This window comes from Lagopus muta, chromosome 11, assembly GCF_023343835.1.
Source record: "Lagopus muta isolate bLagMut1 chromosome 11, bLagMut1 primary, whole genome shotgun sequence".
In the NCBI taxonomy this organism is placed as follows: Eukaryota; Metazoa; Chordata; class Aves; order Galliformes; family Phasianidae; genus Lagopus; species Lagopus muta.
In genome coordinates this window covers 16,864,127-16,885,336 of record NC_064443.1, presented here as the reverse complement: position 1 = coordinate 16,885,336, position 21,210 = coordinate 16,864,127, and the positions used below count along the sequence as shown (strand labels likewise).

The 21,210-nt window shown below is 40.2% G+C and overlaps 1 protein-coding gene across 2 annotated transcripts in view; it reads left to right on the top strand.

Annotated features, from left to right (window-relative positions):
- The window catches only part of CNTN3 (contactin 3), a 125,013-nt gene that overhangs the window by 67,964 nt on the left and 35,839 nt on the right, over nt 1-21,210 (top strand). For both annotated transcript variants that reach the window (XM_048957803.1, XM_048957805.1), the window contains exons 3-5: nt 8,155-8,250; nt 20,328-20,531; nt 20,852-20,954. In XM_048957803.1, the coding sequence (XP_048813760.1) occupies nt 8,155-8,250; nt 20,328-20,531; nt 20,852-20,954 (403 nt within the window). The remainder of the gene's footprint in view (nt 1-8,154; nt 8,251-20,327; nt 20,532-20,851; nt 20,955-21,210) is intronic.

The following is a 21,210-nucleotide window of genomic DNA, read 5'->3' as shown; positions in this document are numbered from 1 at the left end:
GAACTGACTGAATGATTGCTGAGACTGAAGATAAGGAGATTTAAAGAAAAAATGAGGAATGTGCTGAGGCTGAGCATCCAGATTTCAGGAGATGGGGATGGGGGGAAACAAGGCTTGAACAGGGAGGCACTGGGGAGAAGGGACAGGGTGGAGGTGTTGTGAGGAATAGCAGAAATGTATAGGATCTGGGATGCCTTGAGTTCCAGTTCTGATGGGAGAGACCATGGCCTTGAGACTGGAGCTGGGTACAAGTACCCAACAGCTCTGTGTTTAAGCAGTTGGGTAATTGGTAGTGAGACTGTTAAAAGAAAATCTTTTTTTTTCTTTTTTTTTTTTCCACATGGATGAATAACAGTGCTAGCAATCCGACAGGGATGGCCATGTACATGTGTGCACATTTCACTATTCAATCAAGCAAGTTGAAAATCTTATTTTTCCTGAACATTTGTCTCAATAAAACTTAGACTCATGGTTCATTTATTTGAAACAATCCCGGTCTCAGGGAAAACAGAGTAGAAAAAATCCACCCAGAAGCTATTCACCTGTGAGCTATTTGCAGAGCTGTGGTGAAGGGGAGGGCTATGGGCACTGCTGCTCACAAAAGCTTTTGTTTTTCACGAGTTTTCACCCCAAACATATCCAGGGAAGGTTTTGAGCATGGTAGAAATGGGTCTCAGTGTATATTTATCTTGTTCTCTGAATTGAGGCTTCACTGCTAGCTGAGAAGCTGGTGTTGGTGGGACAGGATTAACTGGAGTTATGTGGGATGTTAACAGGGCCAGGAAGGCCAGTCTGAGGGTTGAAGAGCTGTTACCTTTGACAGTCTGATCCTTAGAGAACTGTCTGCAGACTGATGAAGGTTCACTCTGTAGATGGGGAGCAGACCCACTGGAGCACCACGGTTCCCTCTGGGGGACGTGCTTTAATCAGCCATGTTGGAGCTAACTATTTGGCTTAAGCCAGGTACCACGCATGTTTTGAGATGGGAACTATAAATGTTTTGAATAGTCTGTGACTATTAGGTTTTTATGCTGATGAGCTGGTGTGTTTTTAGGTGTGAAACAGCAGCTGTGGTGTGACATCTGTTGATAGGACACTTAGTCATCTGCTGTATGTGTTATTTGTCATCATTACATCTGTTACAGTCCACATGGCCCTGATCAAAGCTGAGTGGCTTTCTGCCAGTTTCTCCAGCCCAACAGGGGCAAAGGAAATGGATTTGGTTACCTGTGTCCTGGTAATATGGGTGAAAACCCAGCTGTATTCAGTGATGTTTGTTGGAGCATACCTCCATGTCTCTGAGGAAGGGTGCAGTCTTCAGAACGATAAAGGAATGAGGCCAATAGCAAAAACAAATAAAATCCCATTGTATCAGCATGTTCTTAGTGCTTAAAAAATGTCCTCTTTGATTTATTTAGAGGAAAGTCAAAACGCTGCCACTTAAATAAACAAACAAACCCTCAGGTAATGAGTCCCGGATCTGGCAGTGCATTTATCCACCTGTTTAACTATTACAGTATGAACAGCTGTAGTTCTTCAACAAAACTGTGAACAGCCCAATAGTTCTTCAACACTAAATCCAAATCTGCTTTGTGGTCACGAGCAGTTAATGATAGAGGTGCTTCAGAGACTGTCAGGATATTCGTAGAGTTTCTTTTAGGAAAGCTTTAGGGGGACAAAATTGTTTCATGTGCGAAGTCGGCTGTAAGATAATTTGCTTGAGCAAACATTGTTCCCTCCTGAGATATTTCTTAAATTGCTTGAGTTGCTTTGTTCAGTGCTGTGTTTGAGTAAAGGGATAATTCCCAGATAATATGAATTTTGAGAAGGTGTATTTTTGGAAATACTGGAGAACGTTTTTTCTTCATTTTTTTCTTTCAAAGCACGCAGTTCTATTTTTCCAGGTTTTCTTCAGTGTATTTTTGCCAATGCAAAATGCCTTTAGAAAGAAAAAAAAAATCTGTTCATCAGATGTTGACTCAACTTTTGTGCTATTGATGTTCATCTGCTGCTATTTTTCCCTGCTCTCTGATCTCTTCCTTCTGCTCCACAAAGCCCACAAAAGTATCTCATCTCCCCTCTCTCCCTTTTTTTCTCCCTTAGTACTGCAGTCTCTTTTGCCTTTTTGTGCACTGGCATTTCATGTTCGCAGCACTCTGATATACCTGTGCCAATTTCTTTTTAGCTTTTCATATGTGTGTTTATGTAACAGACTTTGTTTTATGATTTTTTCATATGATTCCCATTTAAGCGGTGTAATCTGTGTTTCCTGTTGCATATTTTGCCACACCCGGGGTGGCTCAGTGGTGCTAAGCAATACAGATGCTGTCAGTTTGCTGCTCTGAGCTGCTGCTATTGCAGCAAGGAGCACCTGCAGCCTGCCCGTCCCTGCAGGTCCCCTGCCTGTCCCCTGCATGGCTTGGTGGCCAGGCACTGATTTCATGCATCAAGAACAACCTGCAGGTCCTCTTGTCTGCCACGTGCACTTGAAGGATAAGTTCCTTGAAGGATGTTCAGGCTGGAAAATTGAGGTTTGGGTAGCGTCAGTTTGTAACTAAAAGATGCCTTGAGGATGGGAAGCAGAGACCTCTCTCTCTGCCCTGTCTTGGAGTATAGGAAACGAAAATGACCAGGACATCCATGGGAAGGCAGGGGCTGAGCTGCTGCCCTGTGTCAGAGCTAGCTCTTAGCCTGGGAGAGCCGTGCTCTGACTCTGTTGCTGCTCCTGTGGCGTGGAAGAACACAGCCTCTTACTAAAATGAGGTCTAGAGAATATTCTGGTGTATATATAACCCATTGTGCAGTTACCTTCCTACAGATAAATGTTCTGCTATAAAATGAAAGTTCAGCAGTGTGCCACAGCATTAAGAGATTTCATAGAGGTTGCTGTGAAATTATATGATTTTCCTGTAATACCAGCATGACAAAAATGAAACCATGGAGATAGTTCTCTGGTAGCCAGCGAATTTCTTCTCCAGTGACAAATCACCCAGTTTCTTTGCTTGCTTTGAGTAATGTTCAATTTTGCTCTGTTAACATTTTTTTTCTCTCTCCTTTCCACCTCCAACAATAATTGATGGTTATAGAGGTAATGTGGGGAGGAGGGATGCGAACAAAAGTTATTCTTACGGGATTGATCCGAAGCCCTGTGAAATCAGCAGAACAACTCACTTTTTCCATGTGCAGCTCTATCGAGCTTGTTCCCAGTGGTCTGCAGGCACTGTTCTGGCTAGCTGGCCTTATCTTCCAACACTTCTGTTAAGCTGATGGAAGTATTCTTAAGGAAATTATTCCTTGTATATGTTGTTTCCAGTGTTTGTCTCAATAAGTATAAAATACATGGTCATAAAAATTCCTCGATATTGCCAAATTTGGGATATTGAGTAGTGGGAAAGGACATTTGCCTGTGCATGTTAGTAGTATAGCTAGTGGTAAAAAGCTTTCCCAAAAAGAAACAGATTTGTCTTATTTTCTCCAAAGTTGTCATTAGCAATGTAGCTATTACAGCATGCTTAGGCTGTTATTCTTAAGAGCTGAGGGACTGCTATTTCATTTCTTCTTAAATAATGTGACTTGTACCAGGGCGACCTTGTTGTGCATTAGTAGTTCATTATGTGCTGGCACTGAACAAAGTCCCCTCTGTAGAACTGCATACTGAAGAAAACAGTTATGATTTGGTTGTCAGGCTCATTTGAGGCACTTGAACATCACGCCAGTACAAAATTATACATGAAGTATATTTAACAAGTTCTGCAGCATTGAAAAATAATGAATCTAATGAAGTAATAGAATAAATATTTTTTGTCTGTCAAAGACACTTATCTTTATAGAGCATGAACCCTTCTAGAGTTTTTGAAACATGATAGAATTGCTAATAAATGTGCAGTGACAGTAAGTATCAATTGATGTAAGTATAATCAGATGTTTGGGTGCAAATGGACTTGGGTGCTAAATTCTGCTTCTCTCCAGGGCATGACATTGTCCTGTGCATTACTGAAATAGAAGTTGGTGTAACCTCCAGAAGCCTCTGCTAATCTTAATCTCAGGCCCTATGGATGACAGATATGTAGCTGTGGTGCAGTGCTGCTGTGAGCTGGCAGTGGGTCTGTCTGAAGCAGCTTTGTCATCAAAAACTCTGTGCTTTTTTCATTACATGGTGTTAAATCTTCTCAAACCATGGATGTTTGATCTGATCTTGCATCATCCATTGCCTTCCTTGATTACACAATTGCACAAACCAGAAATGTCTTGCAGGATACCTGCTGTAGCAGCAATGAATGCAGGCAGGCATTGGGCAAGACTATCATTTCATTTCTTTCTTACCTGTTGGTATCAGGTGAACACAAGAAACGTTATCTTCTGCAGAGGTCTTCAGATGCTGAAAGCTCTGCTGCTCATGAATTCACAAATACATTTTTTAAATATCATATCATATGACTTTTGTTCCAAATACAAAAATGGTTATTCCAGAGTAGTGGCAGTGTAAATGATGCTCATGTTACTTCTGCTCCATGTTTCTGAAATCTTTCTTAGCATTGTACTTAAGGCTTAAAACCTAGCTGGAGTGGAAGAGATGTCAAGGTTTCATTTCCATGGTGTTTGTATGAATGGGAACACATCTGATTATCCTGCCTGAAAAGAAGAACAAAAGGCTTTACTTAATAAATAAACTTAAATAACATTTTCTTGCACTTTTTTATTGCAATGGCAAGTGCATTTCAGCTGATGGAATGTCATACAATTGATGCTGAAGCAATGAGGCAAAGTTATGTGTTATCCTGGGCGGGGAGGAGTTGCTGTTTCAGGACTCCAAAACATCTCCATTGCTAATTTTAAACTTGATATGTCAAACTATAAAAAGGCATGAAAACATTTAATTTTCCATTTACACTGTTCTGGATTGGTTTTAAGGTGCATATTTTCTGTGTTAACTTTGGGCAAGTTAAGTAACAAAGCTGCTTGTTTCCTACGGGAGCAATAGCTTTTCAGATGAAAAAAAGATAAAAGTGGGGCATAATAAATCATAATAAATGCAAGTAAGAAGTAAAAAGGCGTGGGCAAGGGGAACTAAGTAAAACAATTTCAGCACCTAGTTTGAGAGAGTAGATGAAAACCTGAAACATCCAGTGGTAAGATGATCCATGCATAATAAATAGAACCAAGTGTGGCAGTACAGGTGGTTTTGTTCAGCCCTGAGCTGGTGCATGCTGAGAAGTGACTTGTATATAAGTAGGGAATAATTCCCAAGGTCAGAAGTTTGGACTAAGTTGCTTAATACTCATGGAGGATGTTATTGTTATTTTGCATGGTAATTTATAATTATTTTTGAAGTGCCACCAGCCAGTGCGTAGAGATGATAAAAATATCTGAAGGAATTGAGTGATGATACTTGTGCAGCTGTGTGATTAGTCTGGTGCTTCAGCCGCTCTGGTAGGTACGACAGAAAGCTTCCTGCTAATTAATGAAGAATGACTCTTTCATTGTAGCGTCGCTCATATTCTTTGTTTTATGATGGATTCTGCTTTCCTTCATGTTTTCCTCCAAAAATTATTCCCTGGTTGACAGCAGCCTTCACTGTAATCAGTGATGAATACGCTCAGCTGCACTGAATGGCACCATCTCAGACTGTAGAGCTGCAGTGGGTCACTGGGTGATGCAGCACAGCACAGTGTGCTCAGTCCCAAACCTTCCCAGTGGCTCCCAACCCCATCCCATCCTTCCCATGCACTGTGTGGGACAGCACAGACAGCTGTGTTTTTAGGCAAGTGTGGTTGCAAGGAATGAGTGTATGTGCTCAGAAAGCAGTGCTAAACCATCTCGTCGTAACTGCAGAAAGAAGAAGTGTAGGTTGATCCGAAAGTAATGCCTCCTACTTATTCCCATGGAAATAGCATTGTATCTGTCATTGTATCTATCTCTTTGTATCTGTTGTTATTCAATAGAGCAAATTCTCAGCTATGTAACACTTTTTCACCATAGTCACCTGCCTGGTTGCCATGCTTGTAAAGGTCTGCACCAGTGAAGGTGGCCCCCACTGTTTTTACAGCTGTTACGGTGGCAGTGTTTCTAGGAAAACGTTGCCCACACAGTCCAACTTCCACTGTGCTAAAATCCATTGTTTGATCTCTGTAAACATTACAAAGTGTCAGTGAATGTCAGTGGCTGCTGTTTTATCTGCACCTAGGAATTCAGTGATGTCAGACACCATTCTGTCAGATTGCCCCTCTGCTGCCATTTGTTACAAGGCAATAAAACATAACAGAAGATTGGTGGGAAGGTTCAACCTCTACTGCCATCCCACCAACATCCGCTTCTGATGTGGGCCAACATCATAACAGAGGAGGCATTACTTTTGGAGCAGCCCTCTTATATAATATTTACAACTCACAGTGATTAAGGTGTAAGGGGGGTGAAATTCCATCTAAATCCATTTTATACATTATATATGTGTGTGTGTATTGTACATTTTTGCATCCAAGTTGCAACATTATTTTCATCCTAATATGGAACAGAATGCCTTTTCCCCTGGGATGTATGCCATCAGAAAAAAGGTCTATAATCCAGGTAGGGAAAATTCTTAAAGGTGCAAGTGAAGGTGATGTTGGAAATCTCTGCATATTAGTTTTGTTCTGGCTGGTGTTCCACAACCCTCCTTCCTCAGCTCCTTTTGTGCCCTGTTGTGGTGAGTGCACTGGGATGCTGTTAGCTCTTAGTTCCCCTCTTAGGGACTTGGTGGAAGTGCTAGAAAGGGCTGATGAATTTATATTGGATATTTATATTGATAGAGGGGAGGGAATGATGTTCAAAAGACCCGGAACAAATTCTGAGGCAGGCTGTTTTGATCTCCCAGTGAAATCAGTTTAGTTGTGGTTGCTTATGAACTCCAAAACACGTCTAGCCAGAAGATCTGAACTCATTATGTGAGTGAGGACATAGGTCCTTGAGATGTACTTACAGAGAAATTCAATTGGAAAGCTGAAAGCAACCATTTTAAGTAACCCTCTGTGCAGTAACAAAGAATAACAGAACAATATCTTATTGTGGCAGCAAATGTATTTTTTTTAAATGAAGCATTGAAATTCTAATCACTCTTGTTCAGTGTTCAGACTGCAGCAGCTGTTGCTTTTCAATATTAAAAAAATATTATGTTTTGGGAAACAGCTAGTGTTGGTCAACTCTGTAGTATAATGCTTGTTACAGAGATAGCCTTATCTTAAAACTTCTCTACCTTTTTGAGCATCTCTGTGTATCAATATCCTGTAAAAAGTTAGAGGAAAAAAGCTTTTTTTTTTTAAGATTCCTAGCTGGCTTATTACTGTCTGAATGTTGTCATGTATGGCTTTGCTGTGATGTGATTCCTGGAAATACTTTCTTGGGGTAGAACTTCAGTGCCAGTTTGTATTGATGGCTGTATCTAGCTTTATTCAGGGTTACAGTGGAGCCTTACTTTCTTAGTTCTCGAGTCATCAGTTAGAGTGAACCTTAATTTAAAGTTATAATAAATATTGCTGCTCTACAGTTTTGCACTTGTGCATTGCCTGCAGCATTTGGTTTCACTCTTACACAGTTTAACACGATAGAAGACCAAAACCAAGCAGAGTGCTGGGTTGGTATGCAGAGAGCAAAGTGCCTCCCCTATCCATGCTGCAGGGCAGTAGTTGGGCAGTGCTTTGAGGGGCTCTGCCCACAGGGCTTTTTTACCCTCAAAAAGACATATCTGCTTTCTGAATAGCTGTGACATCAATTTACAGCTGGTTAGAGGAGCTCAGAGGATCTTGAAGCTATTTTCATTGGAGGATCTTGAAGCTATTTTCATTGGAGCCTTCATTTCAGCACAAGCAGTGGCTTAAACACCTATTTTTAAGTTATGCATATGATTCCTTTCCAGTTAGCAGAGTTATGGTGATATAAGCCTAACATAAGAGCAAAGTTATCCATCGGATGTGTTTAATTAGGTTCTTGTAAATTATTTCACTTTAGGCCTAGTTCTGTCATCCTCTCTTGTGTTTAACAGCCACTTCAGCAGCAGGTCCAGGAGATCTCAGAACCACTCTTGCATCCTGAGTGACCTGAGAGCAGGAGTTGGACAGCTTGAGCCTCCTGTACGGTGGGACTGTGCCGTCTCCTAACATCTCACCTTTCTTTCTAAAACAGACCCTGAGAGCTCACGGACGAAGATGAGAAGCACTGTATCCGTGCGAGAAGGGCAGGGAGTGGTGCTGCTCTGCGGAACGCCGCCCCGTGCCGGAGGTAAGGAGCACTGGAGCTTCCAGAGACAGCGGGTGAAGGTGGGATGTCCTGTGGTCACAGCAGGAGGGCAGCAGGGAGCTCCATCAGGGAGCAGCAGTGAAACCTCATCTCCTATAGAGAGAGAAGACAAAGCCAAAGGAAACGAGTGCAGGAGAAAACAGAAGGGCTGTGGCCAGGAGAATGTTCTCCTATCTTGGGATGCCACCTCAGTGATTTCTGTGCACTTGTTCAATTTTTATGATATCTCTGGCAACCGGCTGAGTATCTTCTAGAGTTAAATTCTCTCCGATTTCATGAGTGCTGAGCCTCAGTGAATCTAGTTTTTTTCTATATCCAGACAGTCGCAAAGTCCAGATTGTTCTCTGTAATTATTCTACTGTGTGCATGCATTCCTGAAACTGAAGCATTTCGTAGTTTAATGCAGTGTTGCAGATATAATTAAAACACTGCTGTCTTGAGGGGAAAACTGTATAAATGGATTCTTTGTGGGCCAGAAGTTGAGTGCGTTTTATCATCTATTATCTTCTGTCCTTGGTAATTGCTGCTGAGTTTTAAATAATATTTGGAAATAACTATTTCTTTGTTTTCTTTTATTGATAAGTAGTCTCATTATTGAAGGTCAGTGATGTTAAACATTAGACTTAATAGAGACAAGGTAATATAAACTAAACATTGTGAATATGATAACATAGGTGTTGTGGCCTCTTAAATTTGACAGAGTCAAAGCAGACAGAGCCATAAAGTGACATTTTACAACTGTCTGAGCTTGCAGAATTTTCCTCTCTCCAAACTGATACGAACTCTTAAATCATCTTTATGGCTTTACAACAGCTTTGTCTTTTAGCTGCTGAGAAAATGGGTGATTCCCATGGCTATCTGTAAGAATTAGGATGATTAAATTTTGCTTCTATGTGCAGTTCAAAGTCTGAATTACTGTGGCTGTTCCCATACTTGCATCCTAAGCGTGTACACACACAGAAGTGCTCATCTGACTGACTGCAGTTCAGCACAGTGATGCTGGAGGTGTTGAACAGGAGGTGACACAAGACCTGCTTGTGCTGCCTAGGGCCGTGGCTCACACTGACACATGAAGGAGGTGAGGGTTCTTTCACCATCAGCAGGTGGGGTATGATTGACACTCCACGCTAATTGTGTTATTCATGCAAAAAAGAGAGCACTGAGGGCCCCATGAATTATCAAATGGAACTGAGAATTGGTATGAGAATTATTTAGAATCCTCGGATTTGTGTGGGAATTGAAGCGTATTAACCATTAAACTTTTCAGAAGACTTAGGAAGAAATCCTTCCTCATCTTTTTTTCATTTTTTAATTTTTTTTACTGAACTGAACTTGCTGCATGGTGATGTCAGGCATTTAGTGACTGTAGATCTGGCATGATACAAATTGGTTGGTCTTGGATAACGTTGGTCTATTAAGTGGTAGCTTGTTAGGAATGGCTCAAAGAACAGCAACAAAAAAAAGTGGTGAGAAAGCCAAGCAGTGTTTTTAAATATATATAAAATGTCTGCAAAGAGAAATTAATCAGTTCCCTGTATTTGGGAGGAAATATTTGTGTTCACTTTGGCAGGAAAATACAGTAATCAGAGTTAGATGCTGGGACCAGATTAGTGCAGATTATGGAGCAGTGGCAGTGATTTCTTGATTCACAAAGGAGCTGGCATTAAACTGAACAGCCAGTAACTGTTGTTGGTGGCTGCTGGTGGTGTTTCATTTTGTGATTTCATTTGTTTTAAAGAATTTAAATATCTATCTGGAGTGGTTTAGAAACAGCTGACCGCAGCTCTTTGGGGTTCTTTGCTGATCTGTGGTCTGATTTTTGTTTGATTCTGTGTTGGTTGCACTGAGAAATCAAATTTAAGCGTACAGATTCTATGCAACAATAGTTCTGAAAACTCTGAAAAACCTTGTTCTCTCTGTGCCATTAGGCCCCCAAATATTGTAGAATGGGTAAAAGACAATTTGGCATACTTTATGGCTTGCCTCAGCTATGGATGTTAATGTGACTATTATGAATATCCCCTTTCAATGAGGAGCAATTTACTTGTGCAGTTAATAGTACTTTTGTCCTTACAAAGTTTGCAGTTTCATGAGAGTGTGGACATTGACCATTTAAACCAGCAGTGAAAGTCTGTTTAACTTCACATTTCGGGATTACGTGCTGAGCTTGGATTTTGGCTTTGCATCTCATAGCTGTTGGTGTCTGGGGGGAGGAGGAGGGTGTTTGGTACTTCTGCTGAGGATGCACCCAATGGCTTCATATCCTGGTGGTTAAACATAAACTGCATCACAGACTACTTCAGTTTTTTCTTATCAGTTTTGCTGCATTCTCCCTTTTTAGCATTTCCCTTTTTAGCCACCTTGTTTGAGATTTACTGGAAGGGTGACTCAGTGAGTGACCAGCTTGGAGAGATACCTCCTGCCTTTGTGGTGTTTGGGGCTTTTTGTTGCTGTTAGAGCTCTAACAGAATGGAGATACCTGTGTAACTTGATGATAATTACTGGGTTTGGATTTCTAAGTGAAAGTATAGAACAGTATTTAACTCATTCTTTCTTATCCTCTTACTGGAAGTTGTATTTGAGCACTGATTTTTGGATGATTAAGATGCTCGTTGGCCGTTGTTCTGCAGAAATGTGACTGTTTTTGTACATGATTTTAATTCTGTCACAAGAAAACTGTTAAAATACTTTTTATTTTATTTTTTTTTGCAGATCACCAAGTAGTCACCCCAATATTCTAACAGTAACATGGCATCAAAAATTGATTGATCTAAATGCACTACATGTAGATAAAGAATTGTTGTAATTCTTACCTTCTGCTGAGCTCTCTACAGCTGTTCAGACTTGCTGCTGTGCTACTGATACATCTGTGATAGTTTTAAAGGAGTGCTGGTATAGCAAACATCTCAATGTCAGATATTAAATTCTGTGTGTTAACATGCAGCAGGTTTGAAAAACATATCAGGCAATGTTATTTTTTTCCATTTTGCCAAGAAATGAAAAGACCAGGCATATGGAGATCTAAAAATGACTTTGCTACTGATTTTGTTCCAAAAGCAGCAACTAAGAGCTGACAAAGCCTCAAGTAAAGCAAATCTGGAAGTTCCTTCAGGGTATTCCCTGGTATTGCTGCTGTGTGTGTGCCTTGATTATCATGTAGTTTTGTCTTCCAATATTGTGACTGATATTAATTTGACTTCTATTTGATTAGTATGGTCAGCGTTAGCAATTTGGCAACAGTTTTGTATTTCAGAAAACATAATTAATTTGAGATGTTTTGAGTGTTTTGAAGAACACAGTGAGGCATAGGCTTGAACACAGATCACATTATGATTTCAGGGCTGCTTTATATGTAGAGAAAAAAATGAGTCTTAATTGTAGAAGTGAAGCCTTCTTTGATGGTTATTCATACTTTCCAAGAACTTCAGGCTTGACTGAAAAGCTAAGAATTCATTTTATGTTGGTGGATGCAATAAGGGGTATGAACATAACCTACAAGATACGTTGTGAAGCCAACAGAGCTTACAGCTCTAGGGGGAAATTCGCTGATTATGTATACATGATCAACTTTGTGTCATATGTATTACTATTTCATTCAGTATGTCAGGGGTATTTCTACGTAAATAAGCAGAGAGGTCCTCCATCTAATATCATGCCTTGACAAAAGCAGATTTAATTGATAAATGAGACCATGTTTGAACGATAGTGATCAATCTAGCTTACGCCTTATTTCAAAGCTGTGACATATTGGTTTGAAACAATATTAGGTCACTGAAAAATGGATCCCAATTTATTGCTCACTGCTTGGTATGACAAATCATTCACTGAATAATGTCATGTCTGTTGCAAATTGGTATTTAGACTTGCAGATTTCTGCTCGTGTCTCTGTATTGCCATTTGGAGACCTGCATGTTCCAGCAAGACTGTGCTTTGTGAATAACATAGCATGGAAAGTATCCCAAACACCAGAAATATTTTGATGCTTTACTATTTTTTTTTTCTCTTGAATATCAATGTGTGATTTTTCCAACAAACTAAGGATTGAGTTAATTTCACTGGCTTTGAAAACATTTCGTACCTTTAAACAAAGTAGAATCAAGCTGACAGAGCTCCAAAACGTGGTTTCTTTCCTCCTGCCCATTGGTGTGTTTGTAGAAAGTGCAAAGCATCCTATTTTTGCACACTTGCTTTTTGCTTTAGTTGCAGATTGTGCATGACATTTGTCTGGGCATGAGCAATCCATCATGCTTGCAGTAGGCACACGATGAGATTTTTGCTCAAAAGTGCATTCTAAGGAGAATAGTAAGCTGAATATTGTAAAAGCAATGGCCTAAGAAATTGTTCCATGGTGTTCTCGAACTGTTCTCAATCTGCCAAAGAGAAACGGTGTTTTTATTTAAAAATATATATTTTGCAATATTCCTCCTGGTGTCGTCAGCAGCAGCGGCACAAATTTCAGCTGACAGTTGGAAATCAAATTGCACCTGAGAGACACTTATATTTGCCCATACAAGAGACAATAATGCATGTTCACAGCCGGAGCTTACAATGATTTCTCTCTGACAGAGCATTATTTTCAGCACCAGTAACAAACCAGCTACGAAGAGGCACTGTCTGCATGTTCTACACCTTGTCTAAGCAGTGTTCTGATGCACCGTGGTAAACCTGTGTTCCAGGCTTAAGTAGAACAGGCTGGAATTGATATATCCTTATAGATGTATTTGAGCAATATCTGCAGCTACCGTACACAGCTGCTTTCAAGGTAGTGTGAAAGTCTGTAAACTAGCATAAGAATCTTGGTGCAAAACGTGTAGGATTTGTTTGGGAAAGGGCAAACTGGATGGGCTGGAGCTCTTCTCTAACTCCATGTTTCACTAGGAATGGATGCTGCTTCTTGGTGGGGTGTTTGTTGGAAGATGGGGTTGAAAGAGGGAGAAAGAGATTAGAAATAATTAAATGATCTGAAAAAAAAAAAAAAAAAAGGAAAGAAAATCAGGTTGAGCTTTTCCCTTTAGCTGGTCCCTGGTAGCTCAGATATGCCTTAGGGAGGACAAAAAAGAGAGGTCTCTGCTTCTTTTCCAGGATGGTCTCTATCCCTCAGTTGTTACTTGTAGGTGTTTTCTCTCACTCTTCATTATCTTGTTGACTAAAATATTTTTTCTCCTTTAGAAGCAGGATAATTGATTAGGAAATGATGGGGGGGAGATGTCTGCAATCGCAGAACACGTTCAGGGTTGATCCTTGCATTGTTAACAGGAATACAAAAATAATTGCTTTTCACAGGCTTTTACCAAGTACCTTCTCCTAAATGAGTGGAAGACTAACAGAAGTTTGCCACTAATTACTGCTGCCACTATTAACATTAGAATATTTATTTGAAAATGTCTACTTCCATATTTTCATTAGGTTTGTGTCACTAATATTTAACATTCAGAATAAATCAGATGGGTTTTATTTGAACAAGGCATTAAACTATCATCTTTTTATCCTCTGTTATTAGAGGCACGAAGCAATTTAAAATAGTTTTAACTATTTTAAATAGGCACAACAGAGTTGTTAGAGAATGCTCTGAGCAATTACATACAAAGTTCTGGGGAGGTGATGAAAAGAACAATTTGTCATTTGCAGTGGATATGGCTAATGGCTGTATGTTTAAATATTGCTTCCTAAAGCAGTTTCTTACTTTTGTGCATGCTTCCAGAGTGTGAACAATTTGATCAGAGCCAGTACATTTTGAATGACATTGCTGGTCTGAAACAATTAGTTCAGAAATGCGATAAAGAGAAACTAATCCATCATCCCTCACAGCTACAGGGTAAAAGAAATTAGGTTTTTAGTCAGCGTTGGAGTCCAGTGCTGAATAAAATGCAGAAAAGCATTTTGTTAGGCTTTCCCATTAGCATCTGGATTTCCTTCAGAGCACCAAGGAGCGTTTAACCTGCTGGTTAAGGAGCACTTCTGCATTACGAGGTCACGTTGGGTTTGAAACTTAGTGCCAGCTGATGGTCACGGCCCACAGGGGAGGGAGGAAGGTAGAAATTAGCAGCAGGGAAGGCTGGATTGCTGGTTGTGCTGTTTGGGATTGTGTTTAATGTGAGTAGTGTGATTAAGGAGACAGTGCTGCCAGTCTTGAACTGTGGCATTCAGAGAAAGGCAGGACAGCCCTTCTGTACAGACTGCTGCACATCACAGCAGTGCCAGCGGTGAGGCCTCCCCAGCACGCAGCTGCTGAGAAGCATTCAGTTGGTGCTGCACTCCCATTTATCCTGTCACTCCTTTTTCACATGGCATGGCTCACTTTGAAAGGAGAAAACAAGCAGACTGTTACCATATTCCATTTAATTGTGAAAATTAGGCGTTAGCTGAAATTGCAAGGACCTCACTTTAAGCTGAAACATTTCAGCGTTCTTATTAAATGTGTAGATTGAAATTGCAAGATATTATATAGGTCTCTGGCACTGCTCTCGTTGTTGTGGGTTATTCCATACACAGGAGCTGCATGCCTAATTACCTGCACGGCACGCTGAAAATTGATCTTATATGTTTTATCTACAAAATAATTCACCTTTTATGCCAGAAAGATTAATGGTGTACATTAATTTCAAATCTGAATGTTTCCCATTAAACTCGGGAATAAAATGAGTTTCTGAGAGGTGTTCTTCACTTTTTGCATTTGGACTCAGTTTCCCATCATGCAATTTACTTTTTTGCTATAAGAAAAAAAAAAAAAAGAAAAAAAAAGATATCAAAAATATAGAATATCTATATAGAAATAGATATCAAAAGTTTTGTGGGGAATTTCAGAAGCTCTGGGACATCTCTGAGCTTTTTTTCCCAAGTTTATGTACTATGGTGAGCATGACAACTCCCAGCCAGAAACTCCTGGCCCCAACGTACTGCTCAGGCTGTGTTAGGGAGGTCTGCTGGGCACTCACCATTATGGTGATGTAGGAAATGGTGATGTAGGTTGCCCAGGGAGGTTGTGGATGCCCCGTCCTTGGACGTGTTCAAGGCCAGGTTGGACGGGGTCCTGGGCAACCTGATCTGAATATGTATGTTTGGTGGCCCTGCCAGGCAGGGGGTTGGAACTACATGATCCTTGAGGTCCCTTCCAACCCGGGTGATTCTGTGATTCTGTGAAATGCTAACAGAAAGTAGCCAAGACCTGGTATTCATATATAGACCATGGTGTGAAGTCTCACTGTGTCTAGTGTAAGTATTAAATATTATTGCATTCTTAGTGGTTAAACTACTTTTAAGCAAATGGTTAAGGACACCCCACAGAAGTTGGAGTGTTTAAGAGTTTGGTTTGAGGCTTTTTTGAGGGAGGTGGTGGAGGTGGTTTTCTTCCCAGCTGAGCGTACTTAGGCCAGTGTTCAAGGTTGTGGGCATTTTAGTTGTCCAGCAGCGTGCATTAAAGCCCTGAAATAATGTGCAACTTGTTTACACTAATAATGTAAAGAGTTTTTTCTTTGCAAGCTGTATTATTTTTGACAGTGGCACCCAAATGGATTGTGATATGCAGTTTGCACGTGCTGGGCGATCCTGTATTGGAGGGCATCATCGTTTTGCCTTAAACTTGCAGTGCATGAGATTTTTACTTGTGAAACTGCCATTTGTGTTTGCCACAAAAAAAAAAAAAAAAAAAAAATAAAAATAAAATTAGAAATGATTTATTTTCTAACAAAAATAATTACTACTTCTTTTTGACTGAACTCCAGGAACCAAGCCTGACCTGCTAGCTGGCTGCAGGAGAATGGGTGGGTGGGTGGTCAGTATATTTTTACCACATGCAGATTAATTTCCTACCTTTAATTAATTTGTTTCCACGTTGCTAGGAGTTCCATGCAGACAGGCTCAGCGCTGTGCATGTCCATGTGAATATGTGCATGGAGCTGTGCTCCTCAGTGCTGGCAAATGGGCACTTGTGCCTTAAAGCCATGTGCTTGAGTGAGTGGTGGCCCAGGGCAGAGCTCACTGCTTCCTAAGGATGCTCTTCTCCAGCACCTGAGATGTTTCTGCTGTGCACCGTCATGGGCTTCACAGTGGGAGTTGAAGTTGGGGCAGATGATGGGCTAATTGGTTTCTTTCTTAGTTATGTCATCTCTCATTACCCTCTTAAAATCAGTGGTACTTTTCCATTGCTTTTAATTTTAAATCTAAGGCAGATATTTCAAAATTCCTGGTTTTTACAGATTTCCGTGTCTTTAATTGCAGTTGGTGTCATTGCTAAATTTTCTCTGATTACTCCCTTGCAAACACTTTAGAAGCCATATGCCATCGTGTGGTTTAGGCAGAATTTTAATAGGGAAAACAGCAAGTTACTTCAGTTTCCTCTTAGTCTCTATTACAGAATATTGTAAAATATGAATTGCACAGCTGCATGAAATAATGCAGATTTTGAGCTCAGTGGCTGATATGAGACATCATCTGTTGAAAACAACAGCAGACCAACCAGATATAAAATAACCTGAAAAAAATCAGAGCTGGGACCTGTTGCTGAGTCAGCGCAGTGCACTGCAGCATCCATTGCTGTATTTTCAGGATAGAAAGCATGGAAGCATCCACTTCCCTAACCAGAACCCAGTCAATTTGAAAGCAAGACGTTTCAGTCAGTATCAGAACAGTATTATTCATGTCTTTAACTTTTGGCTGTCTTAGAAATCTCATCAGGTGTGAATTACGGAAGTAGCTGGTGTGAATTAAGTAGGTGTAGAGGAATGGTTCCAAAGAAAATAACCATCAGAATGTAGGCTTTAAGTGTACAAACCCAGCTTTATGAATTATCTTACTCCTTTAGTCGTAGGCCTGCCTGCATTTTTGTTTCCAGGCTTTTGCTTTGCTGTCATCCTGAATTTCCTTACAGTCTTGATTTCCCCAAACCAGTATTGCCTCTTACATTTTGTTTGTAAGAAATAAAATCTTCCCACTTCCGCTCAGTGTTTCCCCACTGATGTGCTTTGCTTGCTGTCTTAAAACAAAAAGGTGCAATTTAATTTCAAGCCTCTTTTTTTTTTCTTTTCCAGAAGCAGTGATGTAAACATAAGACCTAATGTTGAACCCAGTTAGAAGCTGCTACACTTCTGGGGCTGATCTCCTCCCAAAAACCTTTAGCAGCATTTCATTTTTGTTATATGGGAAGTGGTGTCTTTTCAAAGCTCACATAAGGCAGAAGATGACCATGGCAGACCCTGACAGTCGCACAGATTTAATTGTTGAACCTTATATAGTTTAAGTTTAAAAATGACAGGCAATTTCATGAAATGTTTTCTAATTGAGCCCTTAAGTGCACAGAGTGCATAGAACAGTATAAGCATGCTTTGGGTGTTAGACTGTGGAGTAAATAATAATCAAATAATACTAAATAAATAGTAGAAGCCAACCAAGATGTAGCAAACAAATTAAAAATGAGTAATAACAGTAATTTCTAATACCTTATCCATGTACAGTAACCAAATAAGGAAAAAAATGCATTGGAAAGCAAAGGCTTCGTTCTCTGAGGAAGCCCAGGAGAGGTGTATTGCTTTCATTTATAACAGAAAATCAACTGAAAATTTGTAATTGACAGAAAGGAAGTGAGTTTATGTCCCTTGAGGTGCAACAAGGAAAGGGTGTAAACAAAATAAATCACAGAACAAGTTGCTTAATGTGAATTTTTTGGAGAAAAATCAGAATACTGTTTTGTAAAATACAGTAAATATAGAATGAGATGGTGGCTGTGGGGCACTGGTGAAAGAAATGCCACTCTCCATTTTTAATGGAGTCAATGAAAATATATGTATAATGGGAAGTCAGGTTTCCAGGAGTGCTCATTCAGGCTGTTGAAGGATCTAATTGAACTGGAATACAGTTTGCATGGCTTTCATAACTGTAAGGACTGATTTCAGTGAATTTACGCTCAGCCTAACCCAGTATAATGGTGACAAAATCAAGCTGCTTATTTTCCTGCTGAGTATACAGACGTGGCCATCTCTGTTGAATGTTGTTTGTTTTAAAATAAAATAATACTTTGAGTTCATCAAAGCAAGTAGCTAATTAAGTACCAGACCTGATAAAGCCTGGCTTCCCATACTGTTGTCTTTTGGAAGTCAGAATTTGATATTAAGCTGAAAATGAGTTGAGGTTTGTTGTTTTCTTTTTCCCTAATGTTCCTGCATTGATACCTAGTTTGTGCTACAGTTTTCTCTGTCTTACAATTGCTCTCATCCCTCGCTGCTATGATAAAATACGATTTTCTAGCCTTTTCCATTTTGTAAGACCATACAAAGAGGCTGTGGTCCCTTTCAAATCCTGTAGACCTGCTGCATCACTTCATTTATTTATTTACTCAGTTTTTCTGTGGTTGATGGAGCACTGCATGGTGCTGACTGTAGGCAGAGCCATCAGTGGTGCCCCTCAGTGCTGCACTCCGCTCCCTCATCCCTCTCTGTAACAGCAAGGCTCTGATGCTGCATCTCGGTGTCTGTTGTAAGGCAGGAGAGTAGCTCTACAGGACTTGTGTTGTTGTGGACTGGATGTGTATAACTTTCTTAGGAGACTTGGGGCATATCTCGGGCATCTTGTTGAAGTCTCACTGTCACAGGGTTTCCCTTCCCATTCCAGTAAATGCTCTGTGTTTTCATAACAAATCTGTGTTGGCCTTTGTTACAATAAATTCAACCTCTCAACTTACATAGGAAGCAACTTCTAGGGGAGTGCATTGTATCACTGGAAGTGTGGTGAGTCTAGAAGGATCGGTGGTTATTTTCAACAACAAAAAATCCCCTTATAATGGAAGTTTAACTCTTGAGCATATAACTGAGAATGTCAGTTGTTCACATGCACTGTTCCAGCAAAATTATGGTAATGGAAGGAGTTTAAATATTGATAGAAGGAAATTAAATGCAATTATGAGCTATTTCATTTGATGCCCTTTTTACATTAACCAGTCCATAAATACTTTAATAATTTAATTTGAGTGTTTTTTATCTGCAGTATCTTGCCTTTTGTTAAATTATCCTGTTGGCTTAATGCTTTCCTGGCTGCGTGTTCACACTCAGATATGGGAGTTACCTGCTCTTCTTTTTGCAACTGCATCCAAATGTCTGCACTTCCAAATTAAACCCAATGGATGATCTCCATTTTGTAGGGGCAGTGCTAGTGCTACAAGACACTTCAGTGCCAAGGCAGGTCAATCAAACTATAATCGTTTCCAATTAGCACTTGTAGAAGCTCTAATCTTTTCATAAACTTTCAGCTGAGTGGCACTTGGGTGAAAAATTATTTCTTGCCTGGGAAACCATTAAAAATTAATTTCCTTTCATTCTATAGGATATGAATGCGACAGGCACACGGCCTCTCACAGGAAGGGGCTTTTGCACAGCTCAGAATGGTATTCAGAGAAAAATAATTACGTGTAATTTATGCCCAATCTCCTCGATTTATCTTTTCAAGTGAAGTTTTCCTTTAAAGTGTCCATAAAGAACTGCTGTTTCATGCCGAGATCAAACTTTTCTATGAAAAATGTAGTTTTGCTTTGTGCTGAGCTCTTCCAGGTGTTTATGGATCTTTGGACATTCTTTTCAGCTGCATATACCAGTGCTATTTCTCTCAGGTATCTAGCTGGGCTGTAGATAGGAGGCTGTGATAAGGAGGCTGTAGATAAGGAGGCTGTGGATGCTCCATCCCTGCAGGCATTCAAGGCCAGGCTGGATGTGGCTCTGGGCAGCCTGGGCTGCTGGTTGGTGACCTGCACATAGCAGGGATTTGAAACAAGATGATCATTGTGGTCCTTTGCAACCCAGGCCATTCTGTGATTCTATGGTAAAAGATTTGGAATTGTTTTCATGTTTTTCTGGAGCAGGAGGCTTTGTTGAAGAAGCCGTCTGCTTTTTTAGTTTTGCTTGTTTCTGATGCTTTGGTGCTTTTTTTTGTGTCATTGGTTCTCTGGTCCTGTTACATAATATTATATATAATAATGTTACAAGATGCAGTAAAATAAAGACCTATGAAGATAAAAATGTGGGGGAGGAAAAAGAAAACCAACCTTACCAAACATCTTTACTTTTATAACCAATCAGAGTTGTCATTTGCTTGGATCTTCAACGAGTATCCATCGTTTGTCCAAGAGGACAGCCGGCGATTTGTGTCTCAGGAGACCGGCCACCTCTACATCGCCAAAGTGGAGCCTTCAGATGTGGGAAATTACACCTGTGTCGTGACCAGCACTGTGACAAACAGCCAGGTCCTTGGGTCACCAACTCCTCTCGTGCTGCGCACTGATGGTATGGCTTTCCTTTTCCCAGTCTCGAAATAACACTACTTTCACTGTGTTACAAACAGCTAGTTTCCAGTGGATGTTTTTTTTTGTGGCAGTGTAACCTTTGGTGCAGTCTCAGAGTATTGGTTGCTTGTAAGAAGATAAACTATTCTTTTGTTGTGCATTCCTCTGCTACATCTGACAGCGATTTCATTCTAAGGTCATTGTGCGTGAGTTTCTAAATGGAGCGCAAGAGAAATAAATTTTGAATGTGATGTTATTCAGTGTTTTAGAGAACGATGGCTTGAAAAATGAAAAATGTCTTTTCTCACTTGTCTTGCATAGGTGTGATGGGAGAATATGAACCCAAAATAGAAGTTCAGTTTCCTGAGACGCTTCCTGCAGCGAAAGGCTCAACTGTGAAACTGGAATGCTTTGCACTAGGAAAGTAAGTTCTCATCTTCACCCATACGGCAAGGCTGAAGTGTACTGGAGTTCATTTGCACAACAGATGTGGGCATCTAGCACCATCTTTTCGGTAGTCTTCTCCTAAGATCAAGTTTTGACCATCATATTTACTGCTTTGGAATAAGATGTGAAAGAGCCTTGAAGACACTTCTGTTGTTGTTTGGAATTAAAATGTTTGCAGTGCAGGAATCTTATGTTTCACTTCAGATTCTCTGGAACAAGATCAGTGAGTTTTG